Source organism: Furipterus horrens, unplaced genomic scaffold, assembly GCF_987537825.1.
Source record: "Furipterus horrens unplaced genomic scaffold, mFurHor1.1.pri manual_scaffold_11, whole genome shotgun sequence".
Taxonomy (NCBI): domain Eukaryota; kingdom Metazoa; phylum Chordata; class Mammalia; order Chiroptera; family Furipteridae; genus Furipterus; species Furipterus horrens.
Genome location: NW_028327181.1, coordinates 55247155 through 55268498, shown reverse-complemented (window position 1 = coordinate 55268498; position 21344 = coordinate 55247155). Strand labels below are relative to the sequence as shown.

Sequence of the window (21344 nt, the reverse complement as noted above, 5' to 3'; positions counted from 1 at the left end):
AAGCCCAGAGGTCCTAGCTACTTAGCCAGGAATCTGGGCCTTTTGACAAAGCAAGTGGCCTGTCTCTCACAACAGAATGTTCCCAAGGGTGTGGCTGAGGTTCTTCCCTGAGGCTCAGTGCTTCCTCTGGGTGGGTCCAGAGAGCCTTTACACAAAAGGGTAAGGGTAAGCCAGGCCAGAGTGACGGCCAAGCTACTGCCTGAATTCCTGACTCAGGGGCAGGGCAAACAGGAGTTTCAAGTTCAGGTATTAGATTTTGAAGTTGCTTTTTCTTCCAACGAAGCTGGAAGACTTTCAGATGTTAGAAGGCTCTAGGGCAGCGAAAGAGAAGCCAGGCTCATGAAATTCTATGCCCACACGTAGGGGCTCAGTGACTCACCCACCCACAGACATTAAGATAGAACTCAATAGACTGGGTGGTTTTCTCTTTCCCAAACAAAACACAGGAGAGGAATATTAGCAGAACCCCAGGAGACACCCTTTCTGGGCACTTTCTTTCATAAGAGAAATCAGGCAGCTACCACCTATCTAATGAACAATTACCAGACCTACACTTTTATTCAACCCTGGCAACAGCCGTATTAGGTTGGTCTTGTCCTCATTTGACAAATGATGAAGAAAAGGTTTGGGGGTAGTAATGACCTTATCAGAGGTCACGTTAAATGAGAGAACTGGGATTTGAATTAAAGCTCATCTCCAAGGGCTGAGTGATGACGGGGAAGGTCCTACCCTTCTGGCCCCTCCCTATCTTTAAAACCAAAGTAAAAATTCCTTTCTTCCCAGGTCAATCCTCACCTGGTCTGACTGCTCTCCACTCAGCATTAAGTGACTCAGGAAACAGTCTCTAGAGTGAACATATTCTGAAGTTCATATTTCAAACAGTCCTTTAGACCTTTTTTTCTGAAACTTTCCTTTTTTAAAATTGATTTTTAAAGAGACAGGGAGGGGAGAGGAAGGAGGGAGGGAGGGAGGTGAGACAGAGAAACATCAGTTTGTTGTTCCACTTGTTTACGCATCATTGGTAGCTTCTTGTATGTGCCCAGACTGGGGATCAAACGTGCAACGTTGGTGTCAGGACAGCACTCTAACCAACTGAGTGAGCTACCTGGCCAGGGCCTGAACCTTCCCTTTTTCTTGTATCCTTTCGAGATGCTGAGTCCCATTCCTCAACTTCACCTCCACTGAGATCTTTACACAGTAGGTGCTGCCATTCCCCAGGTCAGTTCAGAGGCATCACCCTCAGCTACCTAACCCTGGCCAACCTCCCCAGTATCATTTTTCTCAGCTCCTCCTTTGCCCAGCTTCACACCCTGTAGGTACACCTTTCCTTACATGTACTACATTGCAAATCACACATCTGATACTCAGATGTTTAAGTCAGTGTTGTGAACAGAGTGTCCCACATAGTAGGCACTCAAAGATTTTTAGGAAGGACGGGAGTCAGGAAGCCAGGCATGGACTCCTGGGTTTAGAAAAACCTTAGGGATCTTCTGGTCCAGTAGTTCTGGAAGGAAATCTGCATTGGCTCTCCCAGGACAACCACACACATACACACCACCGCCCCACCCTGAATGGCTGAATCACCTCCCGGGGCAAGGCCTGGGTATAAGTAGTTTCAAAAGCTATCCAGGTGATGCCGATTGAGTCTGTGATGAAGAGCCATTGTTCTCATCTCTCCTTTTGCAAGAAAGGAAACCAAGTCCTAAAGAAATGACGCTCATCCTGTAAACTAGAGATGGGACTGAAACTAGAACCAGGTCTACCAGCTCCTAATGCCACACTTATTCCACGTATCACATTGCCTAAGCTGCAGTAGCCCTTCCAGGCAGCAGGCCTCCAGCTGGCAGTCTCTGGTGACTGTCAATTTTCCCCAATCTGGGGAAGTTAGGAGGCCAGGGCAGGGGATCTGGGAAGTATCTAGGCATTCATCATTCCGTGCACACCTCATGTGCACAGAAAGCACCATGGACCATAGACTGGAAGCCCTTTGTTTCTGGTGCAGACTGGACAACACAGCAGAGTGGAAGTGAGACCTAACTAGTTCTGAGGCCCCGACCTACTGCTGGCACCTTAAAAATGTGAGATGAATAATCTCACTTATATGTGGAATCTAATGAACAAAAACAGAAACAGAAGCATGGATACATGGAATAGACTGAGGGGAGGCTGTTGGGGGACTGGATGAAAGAAGGTAAAGGGATTAAGAAAAAAAAACATGTGTGTGTGTGTGTTTATGCATATAAAGATGGCTGGTGTGGCTCAGTTGGCCCAAGCAATCATCCTGTAAACCGAAATGTCTTGGGTTCAATTTCCTGTCAGGGCACAGGCCTAGGTTGCGGGTTCGGTTCCCGGTTGGGGTTCATACGAAGAAGCAACTGATTGATGTTCCTCACATCAATGTTTCTCTCCCTCCCTCTCTCCCTCCCTTCCCCTCTCTCTAAAATCAAAAAGCATGTCCTTGGGTGAGGATTTTTTGAAAACCACATAGAAACAGACAAAAGTGTGGTGACAGCCAGAGGGAAAAGGGGGTGGGGGGTAGGTGGAGATTGGCAAAGGGGGAAAATGGGAGGGGAAGGGGACTTTGCTTTGGTCAATGGGCACATGATACAGCGTGTAGATGATGTTTTCTTGAGTTGTACACTTGAAACCTGTATGGTTTTGTGAACCGATGTCACCCCAATCAATTCTATAAATAAATAAATAAAATGAATAATGAATGAATGTAAGATAGCCTTTGGATGCTCTGCTTTAAACACAGGCACTTAAATCACTTTTTACTTTTATTAGCATTGGTCATAATAACCATACACAGGCAGTGCATGCCACACTGTAGGCTAAAACCTAAGGAACACAGTGTTTCTAGGAGTGAGTGGAACATTTCCTCATTCAAACTTGGGAACACCAGGGTTTGATAAAACAGGCTCAGTCCAAGGAACACAATTAACCCCGATTCACACATACATTCACCACCCCGTAAGTACACCTTCCCTTACATGTACAACATTGCAAATCACACATCTGACATTCAGGTTTAATTAAGTCAGTGTTGTGAACAGTGTCCCCCACAGTAGGCATTCAAAGATTTTTAGGTTCAATCTAAGGGAAAAGTAGGCTTTAGTCTGCAGTGAGAGGGACTGTGTGTGTGAAGGGCCATTCAGTACTGAGCAGACCCAGAAGAGAACGTGAAATATGTGTAGCCTCCTTCTGTGGTGCAGAGAAGGCGGGGGGTGGGGGGGGGTGGCAAACAAGTCCTTAAAGTGTCCCTCAGTCCTTGGGATCCAACACAAGAACTGGTGATCTAGGGACACAGCCCTGACCAGTGGGCCCTAAGCTGCCACCCCCAACCTACCAGCTCAAGGCCTCTGTGGCCTGGATTTTGACCTGTAGGACAGGTCTCTCTACAACATGGGGCTCTCCTGTCTTCCTCTCTCCTTCCTTTTCATCTTTTTCCTGATGAAGGACAATGAACAAACTGTAAATGGTGTGGACAAAGGAGAGTGAGGAAGCCAGGCAGGCCAATGAATTGGTCTAAGAAATCTAACTCAATTCTAGGTCTTACTTTGGGTATAGACACCACAGAGGGATATGGAGCCTGACCCAGCTCCAAAATGTGCAGGCCTGAAGGTCCGGAAGGGAACATCAAAGGGGTCTAAAAGGCTATCTACTGATGATTTCCCCAAAACACCGTTAGCAGTTAGCCACCTCCTTCCACTCATAAGAATTTAGGCCTTTTCCATGATCCATCATCCCACAGGAGAGAAGCATCCGAGCTCATGTTACTCGATATTAAAAACCTGTTCTCCCTTTACTTGATGTTACCTACATATGAGCTTTTGCAACCTAGAATGGTTCCTAACAATACGTGAATACATGTTTGTTTAATAAAGCTTCCTGCCAGAGATGTATCACTGGCCACCCTTTGGGAAAGGTGGAACATGGGAAGGACAGAGATACTCAACCAGCTCCAAGGTACTCACCTAAGAGTGATTTTCTTCTACCAGGGAGAAGTCACATTAACACTTACGGCCCTCACACACAAATGCAGAAATGCTACATTTTTTATCTTCATCTCCTAAATGACCTTCTTTCCAACTTCCTCTAGTACCTACCCACTGAGCCCCAGGAGGAGAAGAGAGAGCATAAGCAAGATGATGAATATAGCAAGTCGCAGCTGGGAGAGGGCACAGGAGCTGAACAAGGAAGAGAAACCCTTAACTTCCTTCTGCTGCCTGATCCTTCCGTGATTCCATGCGGCCATTTCACTTAAAATCCCTCTCAGAGGCCTATCACCTTGCAATGGAGCCAGGAGGGAGGGGAGTATTCAGAGTTGGCTGATGACACATGGACCTCTGAGACAGGTCACTTCACCTGACTCAACAAATACTAAGCACCTGTTATGTCAGGCCCTCTGCTCAATGCCGCACACACAGAAAGGGAGGAGGCGTGGAATGGTGGTTGCCAGGGACTGGGGGAGGGGAGGATGGAGAGGTTGTGTTTAAGGCGTTACAGAGTTTGTTTGGGATGATGAAAAAGTTCTGGTTGCACAACAATGTGAATGTAGTAATGCTGCTGAACTGTACATTTAAAATTATTAAAATGGTAAATATTATGTTGTATATATTTAACCACACAGAGAAGGAAAACTCTGACTCCAAAAAACCTCCGCTGCCTTGCGGCATACCTCTTCAGGGGAAAGGCTAAGGGAGTAAACCCCGACAGAAAATCCGGAGCCGGAGTCCCTAAGGCGGTTTGACGTTGTAGTCAACACCGGCAACTCCTGCGGCACACCTGAACCCAAGCTGTATCGACTCCGTCTTTCCCTTGGACCCTTCAGCTGCGAAGAGAGGGGGGTCTGCTGCATGGGCAACAGCAGACCCTCCATATTACCCTGCCCAGGCTCTGTAGCTTCAGCGTCATCGCAAGATGTCGATTCAACACGGGAGGAGACAGATACCATGTCACTCCCGAGTCGGACTGCACAGCCATTCTCGGCGGTGCAGATAGACTCTTAAGAAGCTACACCATCGTCTCTCGAGACGGACGGCTGCCGACGACGACGATATTTAACCACAATAAAAAAGTGTTTGTTGTTTTTTTAAAGGAGGGGGAGACAACCTTTTCCTCCTCCTTCTGAAGAACAGGCCTTTTTCTGAATCATTCAGCTCTCCTCCAACGTGAATCTGAATCCTTTTGCATGTCTCTCCTTTCCAGTCATCAAAGTGCTCTGCCAGGCAGCCCGACATCCAGAAATCTCTCAGTTCTGGACACAGGCCGCATGGAGCTTTGTATTCCCAGCATGTGCCCACCAATGCCAACCCACCGGCAACTTCCCACGGGCCAGGCTGAAGTCACGTACTCGCTCTTCCCAGAAAGTGTCCCATGTATATGAATAAAACCTGTCCTCTACCAAGACACAGACACCTACATCATGTGCTTCTGGAAGGCCAAAACCATTTCTCACACAGGCTGTCTCCAATCCACGAAAAAAGCCATACTCCAAGTCTCCAAATACTGACCAGAGAAACACTGTGCGTTATCATCCCGCACACAGGCCATGCTAATCTTCTCTATGTCGTTCCAATTTTAGCGTATATGCTGCCAAAGTGAGCACAACACAGAAACATCGTGGATGGTGTGATATGCCTACGCCCGCAAAGCCTGTTTGCCACAGGTCACACATTTCCAACTAAAGCAAGTAGCAAACAATATTGCTCAAAGCACATAGTCTAGAACGTCGGCTACACACCGCCCCTCCCTCAACACACACCCAAACCTGTATGGTGACCCCTGTGAGCAGGCCTCCAGCAGCGCAGGGGTGGACCAGCTCAGGGGCTGGAGTCTGAGACTGAACCTGGGCTCTGCCACTTACTGGCTGTCCAATCTCAGGCAAGTTATTTAACTTCCAAGTTCTATAAGCCTTGGTCTCTTCATCTTGAAAATGAGGATAATATCCACCTCAGTTATTGTGAGAGATAATGAGATTACATAAAGAGAGAACTTACTGCTAGTAAGTGTTCATTTTTTTAAGTATATTTTATTATGTTGTTAACAGTTGTCCCAGTTTTTTTTCCCCTTTGCTCCCCTCTGCCCAGTACCCCACTTTCCTCCAGCAATCCCACACCCTTAGTTCATGTCCATGGGTCATGATATAAGTTCTTTGGCTTCACCTTTTCCTATTCCATTCTTTTTTAAAAAAAATATTTTATTTATTTTTAAAGAGGAGAAGGGAGGGAGAAAGAGGGGAAAAGCAACATCAATGTGTGGTTGCCTCTCACATGCCCCCAACTGGGGACCTGGCCCACAACCCAGGCATGTGCCATGACCAGGATTCGAACCAGTGACCTCTTGGGGCACAGGCCAGCACTCATTCCACTGAGCCACATCAGCCAGGGCTCCTATATTATTCTTAACTTCCCCGTCTATTTTGTACCAACCAATTATGCTTCTTAATCCCTGCACCTTTCCCTATTTCTCCCCCTTCCCCCTCCCAGCTGATAACCTTCCAAATGATCCCCATACCTATGATTCTGTTCCTAATCTGGTTTGCTTATTGGATTTTGTTTTTATTTTTTAGATTCAGTTGTTGATAGTTTTGAGTTTGCTGTCATTTTAGTGTTCATAATTTCGATCTTTTTTTTCTTAAGTAAGTCCCTTTGACATTTCATATAATAATGGCTTGGTGATGATGAACTCCTTTAGCTTTCCCTTGTCTGGGAAGCGCTTCATCTGCCCTTCCATTCTAAATGACAGCTGTGCTGGATAGAGTAATCTTGGTTGTAAAGTCCTTGCTTTTCATCACCTTGAATACTTTTTGCCAGCCCCATGTTGCCTGCAAAGTTTCTTTTGAGAAATCAGCTGATAGTCTTATAGGCACCCCTTTGTAGGCAACTTTCTGCTTTCCTCTCGCTGCTTTTAAGATTCTCTCTTTATCTTGAACCTTTGGCATTTTAATTATGATGTGTCTTGGTGTGGTCTTCTTTGGGTCTAGTTTGTTTGGGACTCTCTCTGCTTCCTGGACTTGTATGTCTATTTCCTTCGCCAAATTTGGGGAGTTTTCCTTCATTATTTTCTCACATAAGCTTTCCACTTCTTGTTCTTCCTCTTCTCCTCTGGCACCCCTATGGTTTGGATGTTGGCACGTTTAAAGTTGTCCCAGAGGTTTCTAGGCCTCACCTCATTTTTTTCAGTTCTGTTTCCTCTTCCGTACTGGTTGACTGTTTCTTCCTTCCTTTTGTTCCAAATCATTGATTTGAACCCTGGTATCCTTCCCTTCACCATTGGTTTTGTGTGGATTTTCCTTTGTTTCATTTAGCATAGCCTTCACTTCTTTCCTTATGCATTTGCCGTACTTAAGCATATCTGTCAAGTCTGTAAGCATCTTTATCACCAGTGTTTTGAACTCTTTGTCTGTTAGGTTGGCTATTTCCCCATCACTTAGATCTCCCACTGAAACCTTGATCTGTTCCCTCTTTTGGGCCATACTTCTCTGTCTCCTCATCTTGACAGGTTCCTGTGTTTGTTTGCCTCTATGTCTCAGGTAGAGCTGTCGCACCTGTTACGTTGTAAGGGGCGGAGCCTTGGGTATTCCTCAGCACAGGGCGACCTGTTTGACCACGTTGTGGTGCTGTATGTGGGGAGGGGTCTGAGAGGGAACAATGCCACTTGCTCAGCACTCACCCCCTTCCCAGGCACCTCTCCCACTTCTGTACGGGACTGGTACCCCTCTAGCTATTGCCCTGGCCGTCGTTCCCAGAGTGGGTGGGTCTGCGGATGTTCTAGGACCGTGGGGGCCCTTTAAACAGGTGAACTCTGCTGAGAGTCTGGCAGTTTCTTCTTCCGCCCCAACTTCCACTGGTTTGCACAGTCAGAAGCAATGAGGCTTTATTTTCCTCAGCGTTGGAACTGTAGCTGCGCAGTCTGGTCTGGTGCAGGGAACGTTCCCCAGGTGTCCCTCCTGACTTTTTAAAACATGTGACTGCACTTTCCGCTGGCCTGCTGCTGCCGCCACCATACCGTGTCCTCTCTGCCCCAGCTCCACTCCTCCTACCTGTCTGGATGAGTATTTCTTCTTTATATCTTTGCTTGTTGGACTTCCATGCAGTTTGATTTTCTGGAAGTTCTGGTTGTTTCTCGTCTTGAGGTAGCTGTATTCCTTCTTAGTTGTGGAGGGAGACGCAGTATGTCTCCATCTTTCTGGAAGTCTCCCATTATGATTCTTATTCCAATCCCAAAATCTCTTCTGAAATGAATATCCATTAAAATATAAATGACTTGTATCACAGCCATCTTTGTCCTGAACTGAAGGAAGAGAAAGGAAGGGCATACTACAGTCTAAAGGGATAAAGAAACTGACAAGACTTCTGAGCTACGTGCTGCCTGTCCCCTCAACACCACAGCTACAAGGTAGTATCCATGGTATAAAGACCAAGAGCCCATCAGGTTCTGCTCTCCTAAATTAGATTAGGAGATGGCGAGAAGTGAATGGACGGCTTCATCAACCTGTCCCCCGCAGCAGCCCTACTCCCAGCCACTCACTCACCTACCCCAAAAGTAGTTTTTCTCCAAATACACTAGGCAAGTTGCCTTCTATCCTCTGGTTACTCTCCTAAAATTTGAGTGGTGACATTAACTCACGACACCTCTGTCTTCAAGGTGACAATCCATCAGAGAGAGGAGTCAAAGGTGCTGGCCCTCTTAAACACCGTGTGCACACACCTACCTCTGCCTCACACTGCTTAGGCTTTGGGGTGCCCCTGTCCAATTGTTTTCTTGAAGACTATTTCCTGAGCCACTGAGAATGAAAGACCAAGTACTACATGCTTCAGCCACTTTCTTACAAATGTGCCTTGAAAGAAAAGTGTGGGTGGGTGGTGAAGAGAGAACAGGAAAATCTTCCTTATAGTCTGGCATGGAACAGGCCCATTTTACCTCCTGAGGTGTGCTGGCAGGCAAATAAAAGCTGTTAGCTGAGCCCTGGCTGGTGTGGCTCAGTGAATTGAGCACTGGACTGCAAACCAGAGGGTCGCTGGTTCAATTCCCAGTCAGGACACATGCCTGGGTTGTGGGCCAGGTCCTCAGTTGGAGGATGCGTCAGAGGCAACCATGCATTGGTGTTTCTTTCCACATTTTTCTCCTTCCCTTCCCCCTCTCTAAAAATAAATTTAAAAAAAAAATTTTTAAGGCTGTTAAATGAGATACATGCCATGTACAAAAGTAATTTAAAGCCTACATTCCTTTCCCCAGAGAGTAGTAAAGGATGACTTAGGAACTTCTTTCTAACTTCATTGAAGAAACCTGTCAGTACTTCACGTGACCTTTCCCTTGTCCATAGCAAGTTCACAAGAGGTATTATTGGAAATTTAGCTGAAAAAAAATTTTTTTAATATGCTGTTCAGACATTGAAGGGTGGTTATCATCCCTTATCCCCAAATACTAAACGCTATTAGTGCTTCCAAAACACAGTGATAATTAAACCTCCTTCCCCAAATTTCCAAACACCCTCAAAAGGCAGTGCCACTGGAACTGAGAAACCCTGGGTAAGCACCTTACTGTTCTCGGCTGCACAGTGCCCAGTGTACACAAGACACGCTTTGGTGCCTGTGGACTCAATCTAGCAGGAAAGGACAAGTCACGGGAATATTGAGGTCCACATCTCTTACCAAGCAAATAATTACTGAACCCCTGCTATGTGCTCAGCAGTTTTGTAGGCACCGTGAGGAATCAATGGAAAACACAGATCTTGTTCCCTGTACATAAGAAGGTGATAGGAAAATCAAGACCATAAAATATTATTCAATGTGAGGCAATATATAACCAAATGCTAAACTGTAAGGTCTGTGAGAAGGCGGAGAACACCAGCAGCGAGGGCTGGCATAGTCAGGGGAGGCTTCGTGGAAAAAGGAGAAGTTGAGGGAACTCTTGAAGGAGGCGGAATTTTCTTCACTCAGCCCCTACTGATCCTCAGTCTGTCCCTGCAAGGACTGCTGTTCAAGAAAACTCCTCCAAACCTGTGGTCGTGGGACAATTCAGCACTGCAAGCCCCCCAGATCGCATCCTCAGATGGCTCCTAGTAGAACAGGCTGTGAGGAATTTCCCAGTATCCCTCAAAAAACCAACCAATGACAGGCCTTCTTAAAGGAGGACTTCTCCTCCTAAAGGGAAGGCCGGGTGCATTCCCTGCCACATGCACTGCCTCAGACACAGACTCTGAGTGGAGGAGGTTCTCGGTTGTAATTACAGAAGCTCTCCACTTCACCTGTCACCTCCGGCCCTATAAGACTCCTGATGTGGGGACATGCACTTCCCAGATGAGTCAGAGGTCCGAACTACCTCTTCTGTCACAGGACTTCCTGCCTCCTCCCTAACAGACCATCACCATTTTTCTTAGGCAAAGAATCCATTTCCTCCATTCATCTCTCTCCAGCCGCTCAGGCTCCTCCCCCTGGCTGTCCCACTGTCTTCTACGCTGCCACCTCTCCAATTATTGAAGCCTCTCTGAGAATCTGGCTCCTCCAAGAAGCCCAAGACTGTGGCTTCCCTAACCCTGTTTCATTTCAAACATGTAAAATCAGTAACACTCCACCTACACACCCCATTCACCCTTTACCTATACACAGTGTAAACTGAAGTCTCATTCATTTATATACATTACCTATCTAATGCAGGGAAGAATCCCACTTCCCACAGACCACCACAACTGGACCTACTTGTATGTACTTCTGTGAGATTTACCTGCCTTCCAACCCTAGCTGCCACTGAGGTTAACGACAACTGGTGATACACATGGTCAAAGGTAACTATGTAAGGAGATAAATATGTTCATTAACTTGAGGGCAGTAACAATACATAGTGATGTATATCAAAACATCATGTTGCATACCCTAAATATATACAACTTTTATTTTTAAAAATAATCTAGTGATATGCTCTTCTTCCTAGGATCTCTCTAGATAACAAGCAGATCTACCCACCCTCTGCAGAGCAATATGTGAGTCCACAGACCCCATACGCAGTGATTCTCCCTCCGCTAAATAAAAATGAGGGTCATATGAGACATGCCCTTTCCTATACATATACCCTTACCCTTTGAAATAAATAAACTTTTTTTTTTTCCTCTCATAGTAAGGCTCAGAAGAAATCCTTTTGGAAATTCCACACCATCCTCAGGCTCTAAGCCCTTGGTTTTTGAGCAAATTGTTCACCCTAAAAATGGCCCATTCCAGGGGATCCCAATTCTGGTCATCACCAAACTCCACCTGCTGTCTCACGTCCACTCCTTCTATGGCAATGCCAGCTTGGTTTTCTGATATGTGACTTATTTCTCTCTCATTCAACCAACGAAATATTTTTCTCTTGTAAAAGTAAAAACAATTCTTATTAAATGAGTTCATATCATACTAAAGTTTTTTGCTACAGTCTTACCATGGTTTGCAATTGTATATATATATACTACACATGACTATTTTAATAATGTTTCTCCCTACTTCTACAATGTAGGAAAAACCATGGCTGTTTTGTTTGTCACTGTATCCTCTGTGACTAGTTCTAGATGTTTCCTCAGGCAGAATAGGAAACCCTTCCCAGTTAGCAAGTACATCCTCAGGCTATCTGGCCACTGGACAAAATCTCCAGAAATTCCATCCATTTCTTCTCTCCTTCCTCTACCATTCCCTATCCCTATAAAGAACCTCAAGTACCTTTTCAATTACTCTCTGGAGGAGCTTCCTATAGATGGAAAAATCTCAGACTCAAGTCAAGAACTGGTTGGTTAGGAGGAGAAGAGCTGGAAGAACAGGAGAGAGGAGACCATGAATGTGGGCTGAGGACAGGGTCCAAGTCTTCTACCAAGTAATGATTTTGTGTCTTTCTATATTCTGTGGGCATGCAAGAAATGCTTTGAGAGTTGACTTACTAACCTGATTACTTTTTGTTCTAGTTCTTCAACCTAGGAAAAAGACTGAGGGAGTTGGGGGTATAAAGTGTTTGCTAGGGGTGGGAAAAAGACTAGATATCAGATTTCAAGATGACTGACAACAGTATAACAGAAAATGAGTATAATTCATGGCAATCAGATTTAACAAGAAATACCTGAGCCCCAAGGTTCTTAGATATTGAAGAAAGAATTAATAGTTCAGAAAAGGGGAGCCTGAGCTTGCAAAGGCATTTCTTTTAAATTTTTATTTATTTATTTATTTATTTAGAGGGGAAGGGAGAGAGAAAGAGAGGGAGAGAAACACTGATGTGAGAGAGAAGCATCAATCGGCTGCCTCTTGCATGCTCCATGACCAGGGACCGAACCTGCAACGCAGACATGTGCCCTGACCAGGAACTGAATTGATGACCTTTTCTTTTTGGAACAACTCCCAATCAACTGAGCCACACCCACCAGTCAGGGTGCAAAGGCATTTCTTAAGAGGATGCTCCCAGAGCTCTGATTAAATAGCTTAGTATAGTACTGAGCACAATATTATATACATCCTTCCCATAGCATCTGGAACCTGATTCTCAATACAACAGACTGACAATGGTTGGTGATTGACTGACGCAGGAAAGGATATTATTTTCCCTGGCACAACTTTGGAGACAGAATGATTAGTCAGACAGACTCTCCGACGGCTCCTGGAGATGGTCTCCAGTCCTGGAACTGCTTTATGTTTCTGGGTTGAGAGGTCACCACATTCCTTATTTAAAGACCTATGCTAGAGTACAAGCTTGTAAAGAGTGGCTGCACACTTTCTGCCATCTAGTCTCCACGATGACAAGTGAGGACACTCTACATATGCAAGCTGTGTGAGTTAGCCTGTCTTAAGCACACAGTCCAAAGCTGAAAGGAATGGAGGAGGCCAGGTCTGAAATCAGATTCCACAGAGCAGAGTGTTAACTGAGCTCCTGGGGCAAGCTTGTGGGGGTAAACCAGCTGGCTCTCTTGCTAACCCTCTTACTGTTATCCTGTCAAAACCTCACTTTTCCAAAGACCTTCCCCTCCTGTATGACTAAGGTCTATGGAAATCTGTCCATCCCACAGCATAAAGGATGGTGGTGGCTCTTCTTTCATTTGGGGAATGGCTGAACACCTAGCTCCCCCCAAAATCTCTGCAATCTTCCATCATTTTGCCAAAACAGCATTTCACTTCACTCCAAATGCCATGATCTCCCCAAATAGCACCCTCCCCATCTGTAGTTTTCTAAGAAAAAAGTCACCATTTAATGTCACTACTTCTACCATAGGAGGTCAGTCATCCTGTTCCCCTGCCTGAGGCATCTGTCATCAACATTTGGACAGCTAGCACAGCAGAACACAGCAGCAGTCCAATGTTGCTCAGCAGCCTAGAAATCTGTGCCCAGAACTGCCAGCTTTCCTAGTGATGCTGGCCCCACAGCCTCATGAAGAAATAAGGAAAAGGAAGAGACTTCTCCAAAGAATAGACACAACACAAAATCAACACACACAACGACATAAAGTCATTGGAAAAAGAACACCTCTGTCAACGCTACTACCTGGCAACAAGTCCCTCTTGACTGCGTTCCATGATATTATTTCTATACAGCAAACCTGAACATAGCCCCATAGCTTCAAGGACACTGCAGTCTAAACTTCCAGCTGGTTGGATGGTAAAGAGAAGCTGTTTGATTTATGAAGTGGGTCAACCAAAAGGAGCAATGCATAGAAATAAGGCCAGCCCGGGGTCTGCTCCCGTCCACTTCCACTTGTCCTTTGCGGGAAGTGAAGAGTTCCAAGTTAGAAGGTTCCTGTGGAATATAATCAAGCTTGGACAGAGAAGATTTGAAACAAGAGGCCCACATTTTCTCTTGAATGAACCTAACTTTACCTCAAGGGCACTGCTCAGGTGAAGTCTTCCAGAACTCTTTTTACCACGAGAGGATGCCTGATTCCAAAAACAACTCAGAAAAGAAATATTCTTAATTGTGTGTATATAAAAGAGGAGCAAGAGGAACCCTAACAAGTGTGACATTTATTAGAATCTTTCTCTAAGCAAGCATTGTGCTAACAGTTTTCATTTATTATAACATGCATTTACTCAACAAACATTTGAGCCCCCATTATGTGCAAAACACAATTACAGGCACTGAGGATGCAAAAATGAACAAAACAGTCACAATCCTCACTTTCATTGAACTTACATTTTGGTCAGGGTTGATGAAAATAAATATGTCAGCTATAATAAGTACTATGAAGTAAAATAAAGCAGACTAAGGGAATGCTATATAAAATTTTATGTAAATACTAAGCAGGGGAGAGAGTACTCTTATAGATACCGTTGTCCTAAAAGGCTTCTCTTATTGCCATTTGATAACAATCAACAACAATAAGGACTAGCATATGGTCACTACGTGCCAGAAACCGGACTAAGTACTTAGCATACAGTATTTCATTAACCCTCAGCAACACTGAGTTCAGTACTATACTATCCTCATTTATACAGACGAGAAAACAGAGCCTTAGAGAGATTAAGGCTCTTCGCAGAGTCTGCAGCAACTAAGGAAAGAAGGAAGAGCAAGGCCAAGGTTACAGCAAGAAAGCCAGAACTTGAACTCAGGAATACAACCCCATGCTACTGTACTGATGGTGAAAGAGAGCCTCAAAGAAGTCAGCTGTGCCTGTGGTCACAAGTGGCAGGTCCACCTGGCTGCCCCACACATGACTAAGAGGTTAGCGCAATTCAATCTTCCCTAATATCAGACTATTACTACTCTCATCACCAGTTGAAAATCAAGCCTTATCTTGAAACATGAGGAGAACAACAATTTGGGCTCTTCAAAACCAGCTAATAAATGCTTTGTATGTTCCTGTCCCATCCGCCTCCCCAGGCCCCCAACACAAAATGATGTAAAGGGAAACATCTTTGCTGTTAATTCTGCAGGTTACCAACTTCTCAGTGCAGAACAGACAGGAACAGAACAAGAGATGACTGAGTTAGCTGCTCCACAGGGCCACAGCAGCTCTCTGGGGTAGAGCAGAGGGGACAGGCACTGAGAAAAGGTCAGCAGCAAGGCGGAAGCAGGCCCTCTCCAGCTCCATCTCAAAGAAAGCACAGCTTTCCCTCAAGCCCTGGAGGGAGTACTGGGGTGAGAGGGGGGAATGCTTTCTTAAGAAGCCTGAGGTCAGAAAGACAAGCACTTGGGAGCAGGTCGGTGGCCTCTCTGGAGTGGGAGAGGAGAATAAGGCAGGCAGCAACCGAGGAAGGCTAACATCGCTTCAATCAGAGAAGTCCAGAAGGGAAATACCACATCCAAGGTCAAAGGGTGTTTGCAGAATTGCTGGAAATCCCAGGCAGAGGATCCAAGCCAAACTAGCAAAGGAGGCTGAAGAAAAACAGAAACCCAAGCACAGTCCCACCACAAGCTTTAAATCAAAGGTCACAGTGGGACGCACCTCTTTTTTCACTGTATTACAGTCACCACAGCCACAGAACCTGTAGCCAGTTAATTAACAACCAAGGTGGAAGGAAAGGTGGGGATTCACCCTAGACAGGAACACATCAAGGGAAGCCTGAATGACCACCTTATACTCCAATGGCTTCACTTGAGAACAGAAGTTTAAACTGACCTTAAGAACCTCTCTCCTAAAGCCTTCCGAAGCTCTCCCCACCAACACACACAAACACACACACACACAGAGTAATTCAATACTCAGTCTCCCTCCTCAGCAACCTTATCTCCAGCAAGTCAGGTCTCCTGGCCCAACATTGCACCAAGCAAATTATGACCTGAATGGCAAGAAAAACTGTGTCACCTAGAGAAACCCAATTAACAACATGACTCCGCTCTCTTCAATTCCCCTCTCCCCTCCAGTCGTATCCGGGGCACCTGTGTGGCTGACCGCCTTTTCCTGATACTGGCCATGTTCCCTGGCTAACTCCAGAGCCAGCAGGCAATTTAAACAGGGCCTCAAGAGAAGCTAATCCGGAGACGGGAAATCCTGCTCTCCCCACATCTGTTGAAAAACCCAAAGGACAGAGGACAAAACACCACTTGGGTGCCAGTCTGGAGTGTTCACCTTGAAATCACTAAACTGCCTCTTAAGTCAGAGCTCCTTGCTGAGAAAAAACACATAAATGCTGCTGAAAGCTCCCAAATGAAGGCATCCAAGAGCCCCAAGAGAAACAATAAAAAGGTATTTCGAAGAAATTCCTGCCATAGTAGTTTCTTCTTATCCCTTTTCTAATTAGCCCCTTCCTCGAGAGGTCTCCATGACCTCCCCCTCCCTCCAGCAGATTTTCCAAACCTCGCGACTGGCCACGTACAGCATGTGTTTTGTGTGTGTACATACACAAACATCCTCAACCCAGCCCAAGCTCGAGTTTCTGAAGAGAATAAATGCTTCCCCACCTCCCGCCGTGCACTTGTCTTTCCTCGCAGCCCCACACTGCTGCAGAGTTGGTAATGTAATATTCAGGGACCCTGAGACCGGAAATGCCTGGTTCTGGACTGCTGCACTTGAAAGACAAGAGGAGGGCTAGGGAGAGCTGAACAGGGCGATGAAGGCGACGGCAGGAGGCGTGGGGTGGAGATGGGAGGCTGAAATTCCCATCAGGTAGAGATGCAATTCAGGGGTGGCCGAGGAGGAGAAAGGGTGATGAGGGGAAAGCTTGTCAAGACAGTTGCAAAGTCAAAATCTGAGAAACAGAGAAAGGAGGGGCAGGAAAAAGACCTAAGTAAGGGCAAGGGAGGGGGTGGCAGGGAGAGGCACCGTAATAAAGATTCTGCAGGTGATAGGGCCTAAGTTCAGGGGAACTAGAGGGCGACCATCAAACATCTTGGAGGAAGGGGGTCCGGAACCTTAGCAAAGGTAGACGGGGCAGGGAAGTGTGGGGGCGGGGCACCAAGGGTGGGGACTGAACTGGCTCCCAGAATCTGCAGCAAGTGGAGAGAGGAGCAGAGGGCGGGGGCCCAGCCACGGCGGGCACCCGGGGAAGGGGCAGGGGACGCCGAGGGAGCGGCGGGTTGCTGGAAAGGGCCCCCGGGGAGCACGTGAGGCGTGGAGCCAACCCGCTCCCCTGAGGTGAGGACAGGAACCAGGGCGAAGCTGGGGGGCGGCACGCTCACCCGCAGGGCGGACAGGTCGATGTCGTCCAGGCTGCGGGCAGGGGCTGGGTCACCCATGGCCTCCGCGGGGAATGGGGCCCCGGGGCCACTCACGCTCCTGCTCGGTTATTCCGTGGCCGCCGTTGCCACTTCTCCCCCATCGGGGGATCCTAGGGGCGGACACCGCCGGGGAGGGGGAGGGCCGGCGGGAAGACCGACCCACGGGCTGACAGGAGCTATAGCCCGGGAGCCTGCAACCCGAGCCTCCCGACTCTCCTGCGCAGGCGCGAAGTGGCGGTGCGCCGGGAGGGTAGACGAGAGAACGTGACGCGAGCTCGTCGGGTTACCCCTCCCCCTAGGCGCCGACACCTGCGCGCATGCGCAGGAGAGATAGCGAAAGGCGCGCCTGAGGACTGAGCCACCACGCGAGCGGGCCTTGAAAGAAGTGGGCGGTGGCCAAGGCGGCCGCGGAGCGCGCCCACCAGCTGTCGCGCGTGCGCACATGCGTTTCCTTCCTTTACCCTATTTTATGCCCTTTCTCTTCCCCATTTTCTTTTTAGCTCTCCTTTGACGCCTTTCCTTCCCTTTATCTCTTTTGTGTGCCCAGCTGCCAATCAAACCACCCACCTCTCTATTTGCAGGGGAAGGTGGAGGCATCCAACCCCCTCTATTACTAGGGGGGTTGTTATGGTAACTCCCCACGCGAGGGTTGGGTGGCCTCTAGATAGGTTGGGCTGTCCACCCACCTAATTGCCATGGCAACCGTGGAGCCGCTGAAGGAGGGGCCTCTCAGTGAGAACTTGGCTGGAGAAGCCACGAGGGAGTTGGGGAGTACAGTGGATGGGACTGCCTGCCTTGGGAATGCCCTTTATCCCCTTCGCTCGCTGGGGAGGGGAGTAGAGTGTTGAGGAGGGGATCTGAGATCTCAAGATACGTACTCTTACAGCAGACCTTAATCTCTGAACCTCTTGTGCTACACAAAGAACTCGCAAAAATTATTCCTTGATTGATCGCTGGAGCCATGTGTGGGAGAAAGGGTAGCAGGGAGAAGAGGCAGAAGCAGAGAGAAGAAGGAGGAATCTGTCCAACCCCTTCACATCTTACTTGGGTCACCTTAGGTCTAGTCATGTTGGCATAGCATCCCCAGCCAGCCTCCCTGGAGGCTGGGTAATGCTATGTGAAGGATAAGGAGCCATGTTTTGCCATTGACATGCTGTGTGACCTTGAGCAAGTTGCTTTACTTCTCTGTGCATTTCTTTCGATGTGATGTTGAGGGGGAAGGCTGATCCTCAAGATCATTTCCAAAAACAATACTACCTCTGAAAGACCCCACCCCAACCTTAATGTAAACATTTAGTAGAGCTTGAATGAAAAGTCCTTGGAAAGGGGCTAACACCCTCCTTTCTGGATCCTTCTCCTTAGTACTTTCAGATACATATTCAGTCTTGCTCCCCTGCCTGCCTATTTACCTTGCCATTATCCTTGTCCAAGCCACAATCCCTACTCACCTCCATTACTCTTAACCGCCTCCTCCTCGATCTCATTGTGCAATCCCCTTAAATCAATTCTCCATACCCATAGTGATTTTTCCAAAACTCAAATATGTTGTCACTCCTATTTAAGACCCTTCACTTGCTCCCCACTATCTTTTGAGTACAGTCTAAAGTGTGACATCAAAGACCTTTCAAGATTCTGCCTGCTTCTCCAGCTTTGTTTTTCAATATTCCACCATTCAACCCTGCATAGTCTAGCCATACTAAAATCATGGCTCTCAGAACTCAACAGTCCCTCCTTCAGCTGTTGCACTCTGTTTGTTCTCCCTGGAATATTCTAAACATGTCCACTGCCCTTTGTATTATCCTACATGTCCTACATGTTTTGTCCTAAACCTTCTCCATAAAGCCTTCCTTGATTCACTAGGATTGAGTTTGGTTCTTCTGTTTCTGCCTGGCTTAAAACTCATGGTAACATTTAATGCTTTGAATTGTAAGTGCCTGTTGTTGAATCTCCTTAAAGACAGGAGTTATGTCAGTTGTGTTCCGCCCAGAGCCTGGCATCCACTAGTGGTTCAGTAACACATAAGTGAACGAAGGCATGAAGGCCTCTGTTGTCTGGGTAGGTGCTGTGATGTATAGTAATTCAAGGTCAAGACCATGAGATATTAGGGAAAAAACAAAGAATTTGAAGTTAGTGCTTTGGACAAGTCATTACATTTCTGAGGCTCAAGTCTATCATCTGTATAATAGAGATAGTAACAGGGAGGGTATTATAAAATAAAATTAGGTATGTAAAGCACTTGGCATATACTAGGTCCTCAATAAACTTACTAACGCCTGACTCCTAGGCAGTGTTCAATGAAGAGATATTGAATTGTTGAATGAGCAAATTAAGATACATTGATCGGATAAATGGCCAACCAAACCTCAAGAGGCAGTTAATCTGGGGGCTAGGGGGAAGAGAAAAACAAGATTGGCCCTGTGCTGATAATTATCAAAGCTGGAGCACAGATTTGCAGATATGTGAGGGTTCATTATCCTATTCTCTACTTTATATATACTGGGGTTGGCAAAAGTAGGTTTACAGTTGTGAGTACATGAAATACAGAGTTTATTCTTGTATTATTATTATTTTATTGATAAGAGAAAGAAAGGAACACCGATTTGTTGTTCCACCCATTCATGTATTCATTGGTTGACTTCTGCATGTATCCTGATGGGGGATCAAACCCACAATCTTGGCATATCAGGATGATGCTCCAACTGAGCTACCCAGCCAGGGTGTATTATTTATTTATTTATTATTGCATTATTAATTATCATTAATAGCCTACTTTTATTATATATATATATATAGAGAGAGAGAGAGAGAGAGAGAGAGAGAAAATGTGTCCTTAATTAAAACTGCAGAGAGATCAGGCATGAAGAAAAGTTTAATATATTTAAAATAACACAAATCGTAGTACCCCTGGGGGAAGAATGAACATTTTACACAGGCCCAGTTGCCCTCACTACCTCCCACGCACCTTGGGAGGCTGAATTCACTCGCTTCAACCTGGATCTAGAGCAGAGATTTTAAACCAATGTGCCACAAGAATTTTTAAAACATTCAATACAGTACTTGGTTATTTAGTCAGGGGCACGGACCTCTTTTCTCTTAGATTGTCAAATAAAAAAATGACAACAGCCAACACAACAATAGCCATCCAGGCGAATGAGTCAAAATTATACCTTTTTTTTTTTTTCTGAATGGGCAAAAAATATATTTTTGGTGTGCCACAGAATTTTAGTAATTAGCTTATGTGTGCTATAGGATGAAAAAGGTTGAAAATCACTGGTCTAGAGACAAGACTTCCAATTCCAAGCCCACTACTCTTTTCCCTGCACTGTGGTGGCCTCCATTTAAGAAACTCCAGGACTAATATGTGGAGGGAGAGGGAAGATAGACCAATAGACAGTGTGAAACAGGAGCCCACCAAGCCCCAGCCCCTGGCCCAGCCCCAGCAGCCGCTGCCTCCATCCCACTCCACAGTTAATGAGGTAATGGTACCCTAGGGAAAGAGGCACTTAGTGCAGACAATGAGGCTAATTAGCAGAATGCCAATTAGTACCAGGGGACCGCTAAATGTGGGAGGGGGAATTTCATGTATGGAAATGGCTTCTTCAGAGGAAGGGAGAACTGGACTTGAAAGGATGGGAACAAGAAAACAGCATTTCCTCTCTCCACATCATCATCCACCAGCATACAACCCTCTTCCAGGAAGGCCTCCTAAATTCCTCACTACTCCTCTGTGGTCAATTCTAAAACTGTGGAATGAGGCTTGAGGGAATGAAGGGCAAGAGCCAGGACCTGTGCTAAACTTTTTTCTAATTGCAAAATATTTCAGGTATATAAAAAGATATGATTATCATAATAAAAGTTCATATACCCACCACTCAGCTTAAGAAATAAAAGTCACCGATTCACTTGAAGCGCTCTCTGTATATCCCTTTGTTATCCCCTTTTCTCCATCCACCCCGGGAGATAACCCTTTTCAATCTGTTGTGTGCTATACTCTCTTGTGGACTCTACCATTTATTTTTCTCTCCTCCTTCCGTCTGGAGCAGCACCATCCAATAGAACTCTGTGCAAGGATGGAAATAATCTATACCTGAACTGTCCAATATGCTAGCCACTAGCTACAGGTGAGCACTTGAAATGTGGCTAATGCACGTGATAAACTACATCTTTAATTATTTCTAGTTTTAATTAACTTAAATATAAATAGCCAAAAGTGGCTAGTGGCTACTGTACTGGACAGT

The 21344-nt window shown here is 46.1% G+C and overlaps 1 protein-coding gene and 1 non-coding gene across 12 annotated transcripts in view; both read right to left on the bottom strand.

Annotated features, from left to right (window-relative positions):
• MINK1 (misshapen like kinase 1) overlaps positions 1-17340 on the bottom strand; it is a 61067-nt gene extending 43727 nt beyond the window's left edge. For all 11 annotated transcript variants that reach the window (XM_090292706.1, XM_090292707.1, XM_090292709.1 and 8 more), the window contains exon 1: positions 17068-17340. In XM_090292706.1, the coding sequence (XP_090148832.1) occupies positions 17068-17124 (57 nt within the window). In that variant the 5' untranslated portion in view covers positions 17125-17340. The remainder of the gene's footprint in view (positions 1-17067) is intronic.
• On the bottom strand, positions 5507-5611 carry LOC149997748 (U6 spliceosomal RNA). Its single transcript, XR_016507284.1, has one exon. It is a non-coding gene; the product is annotated as a U6 spliceosomal RNA (small nuclear RNA).
• Positions 17341-21344: the final 4004 nt, after the last annotated feature.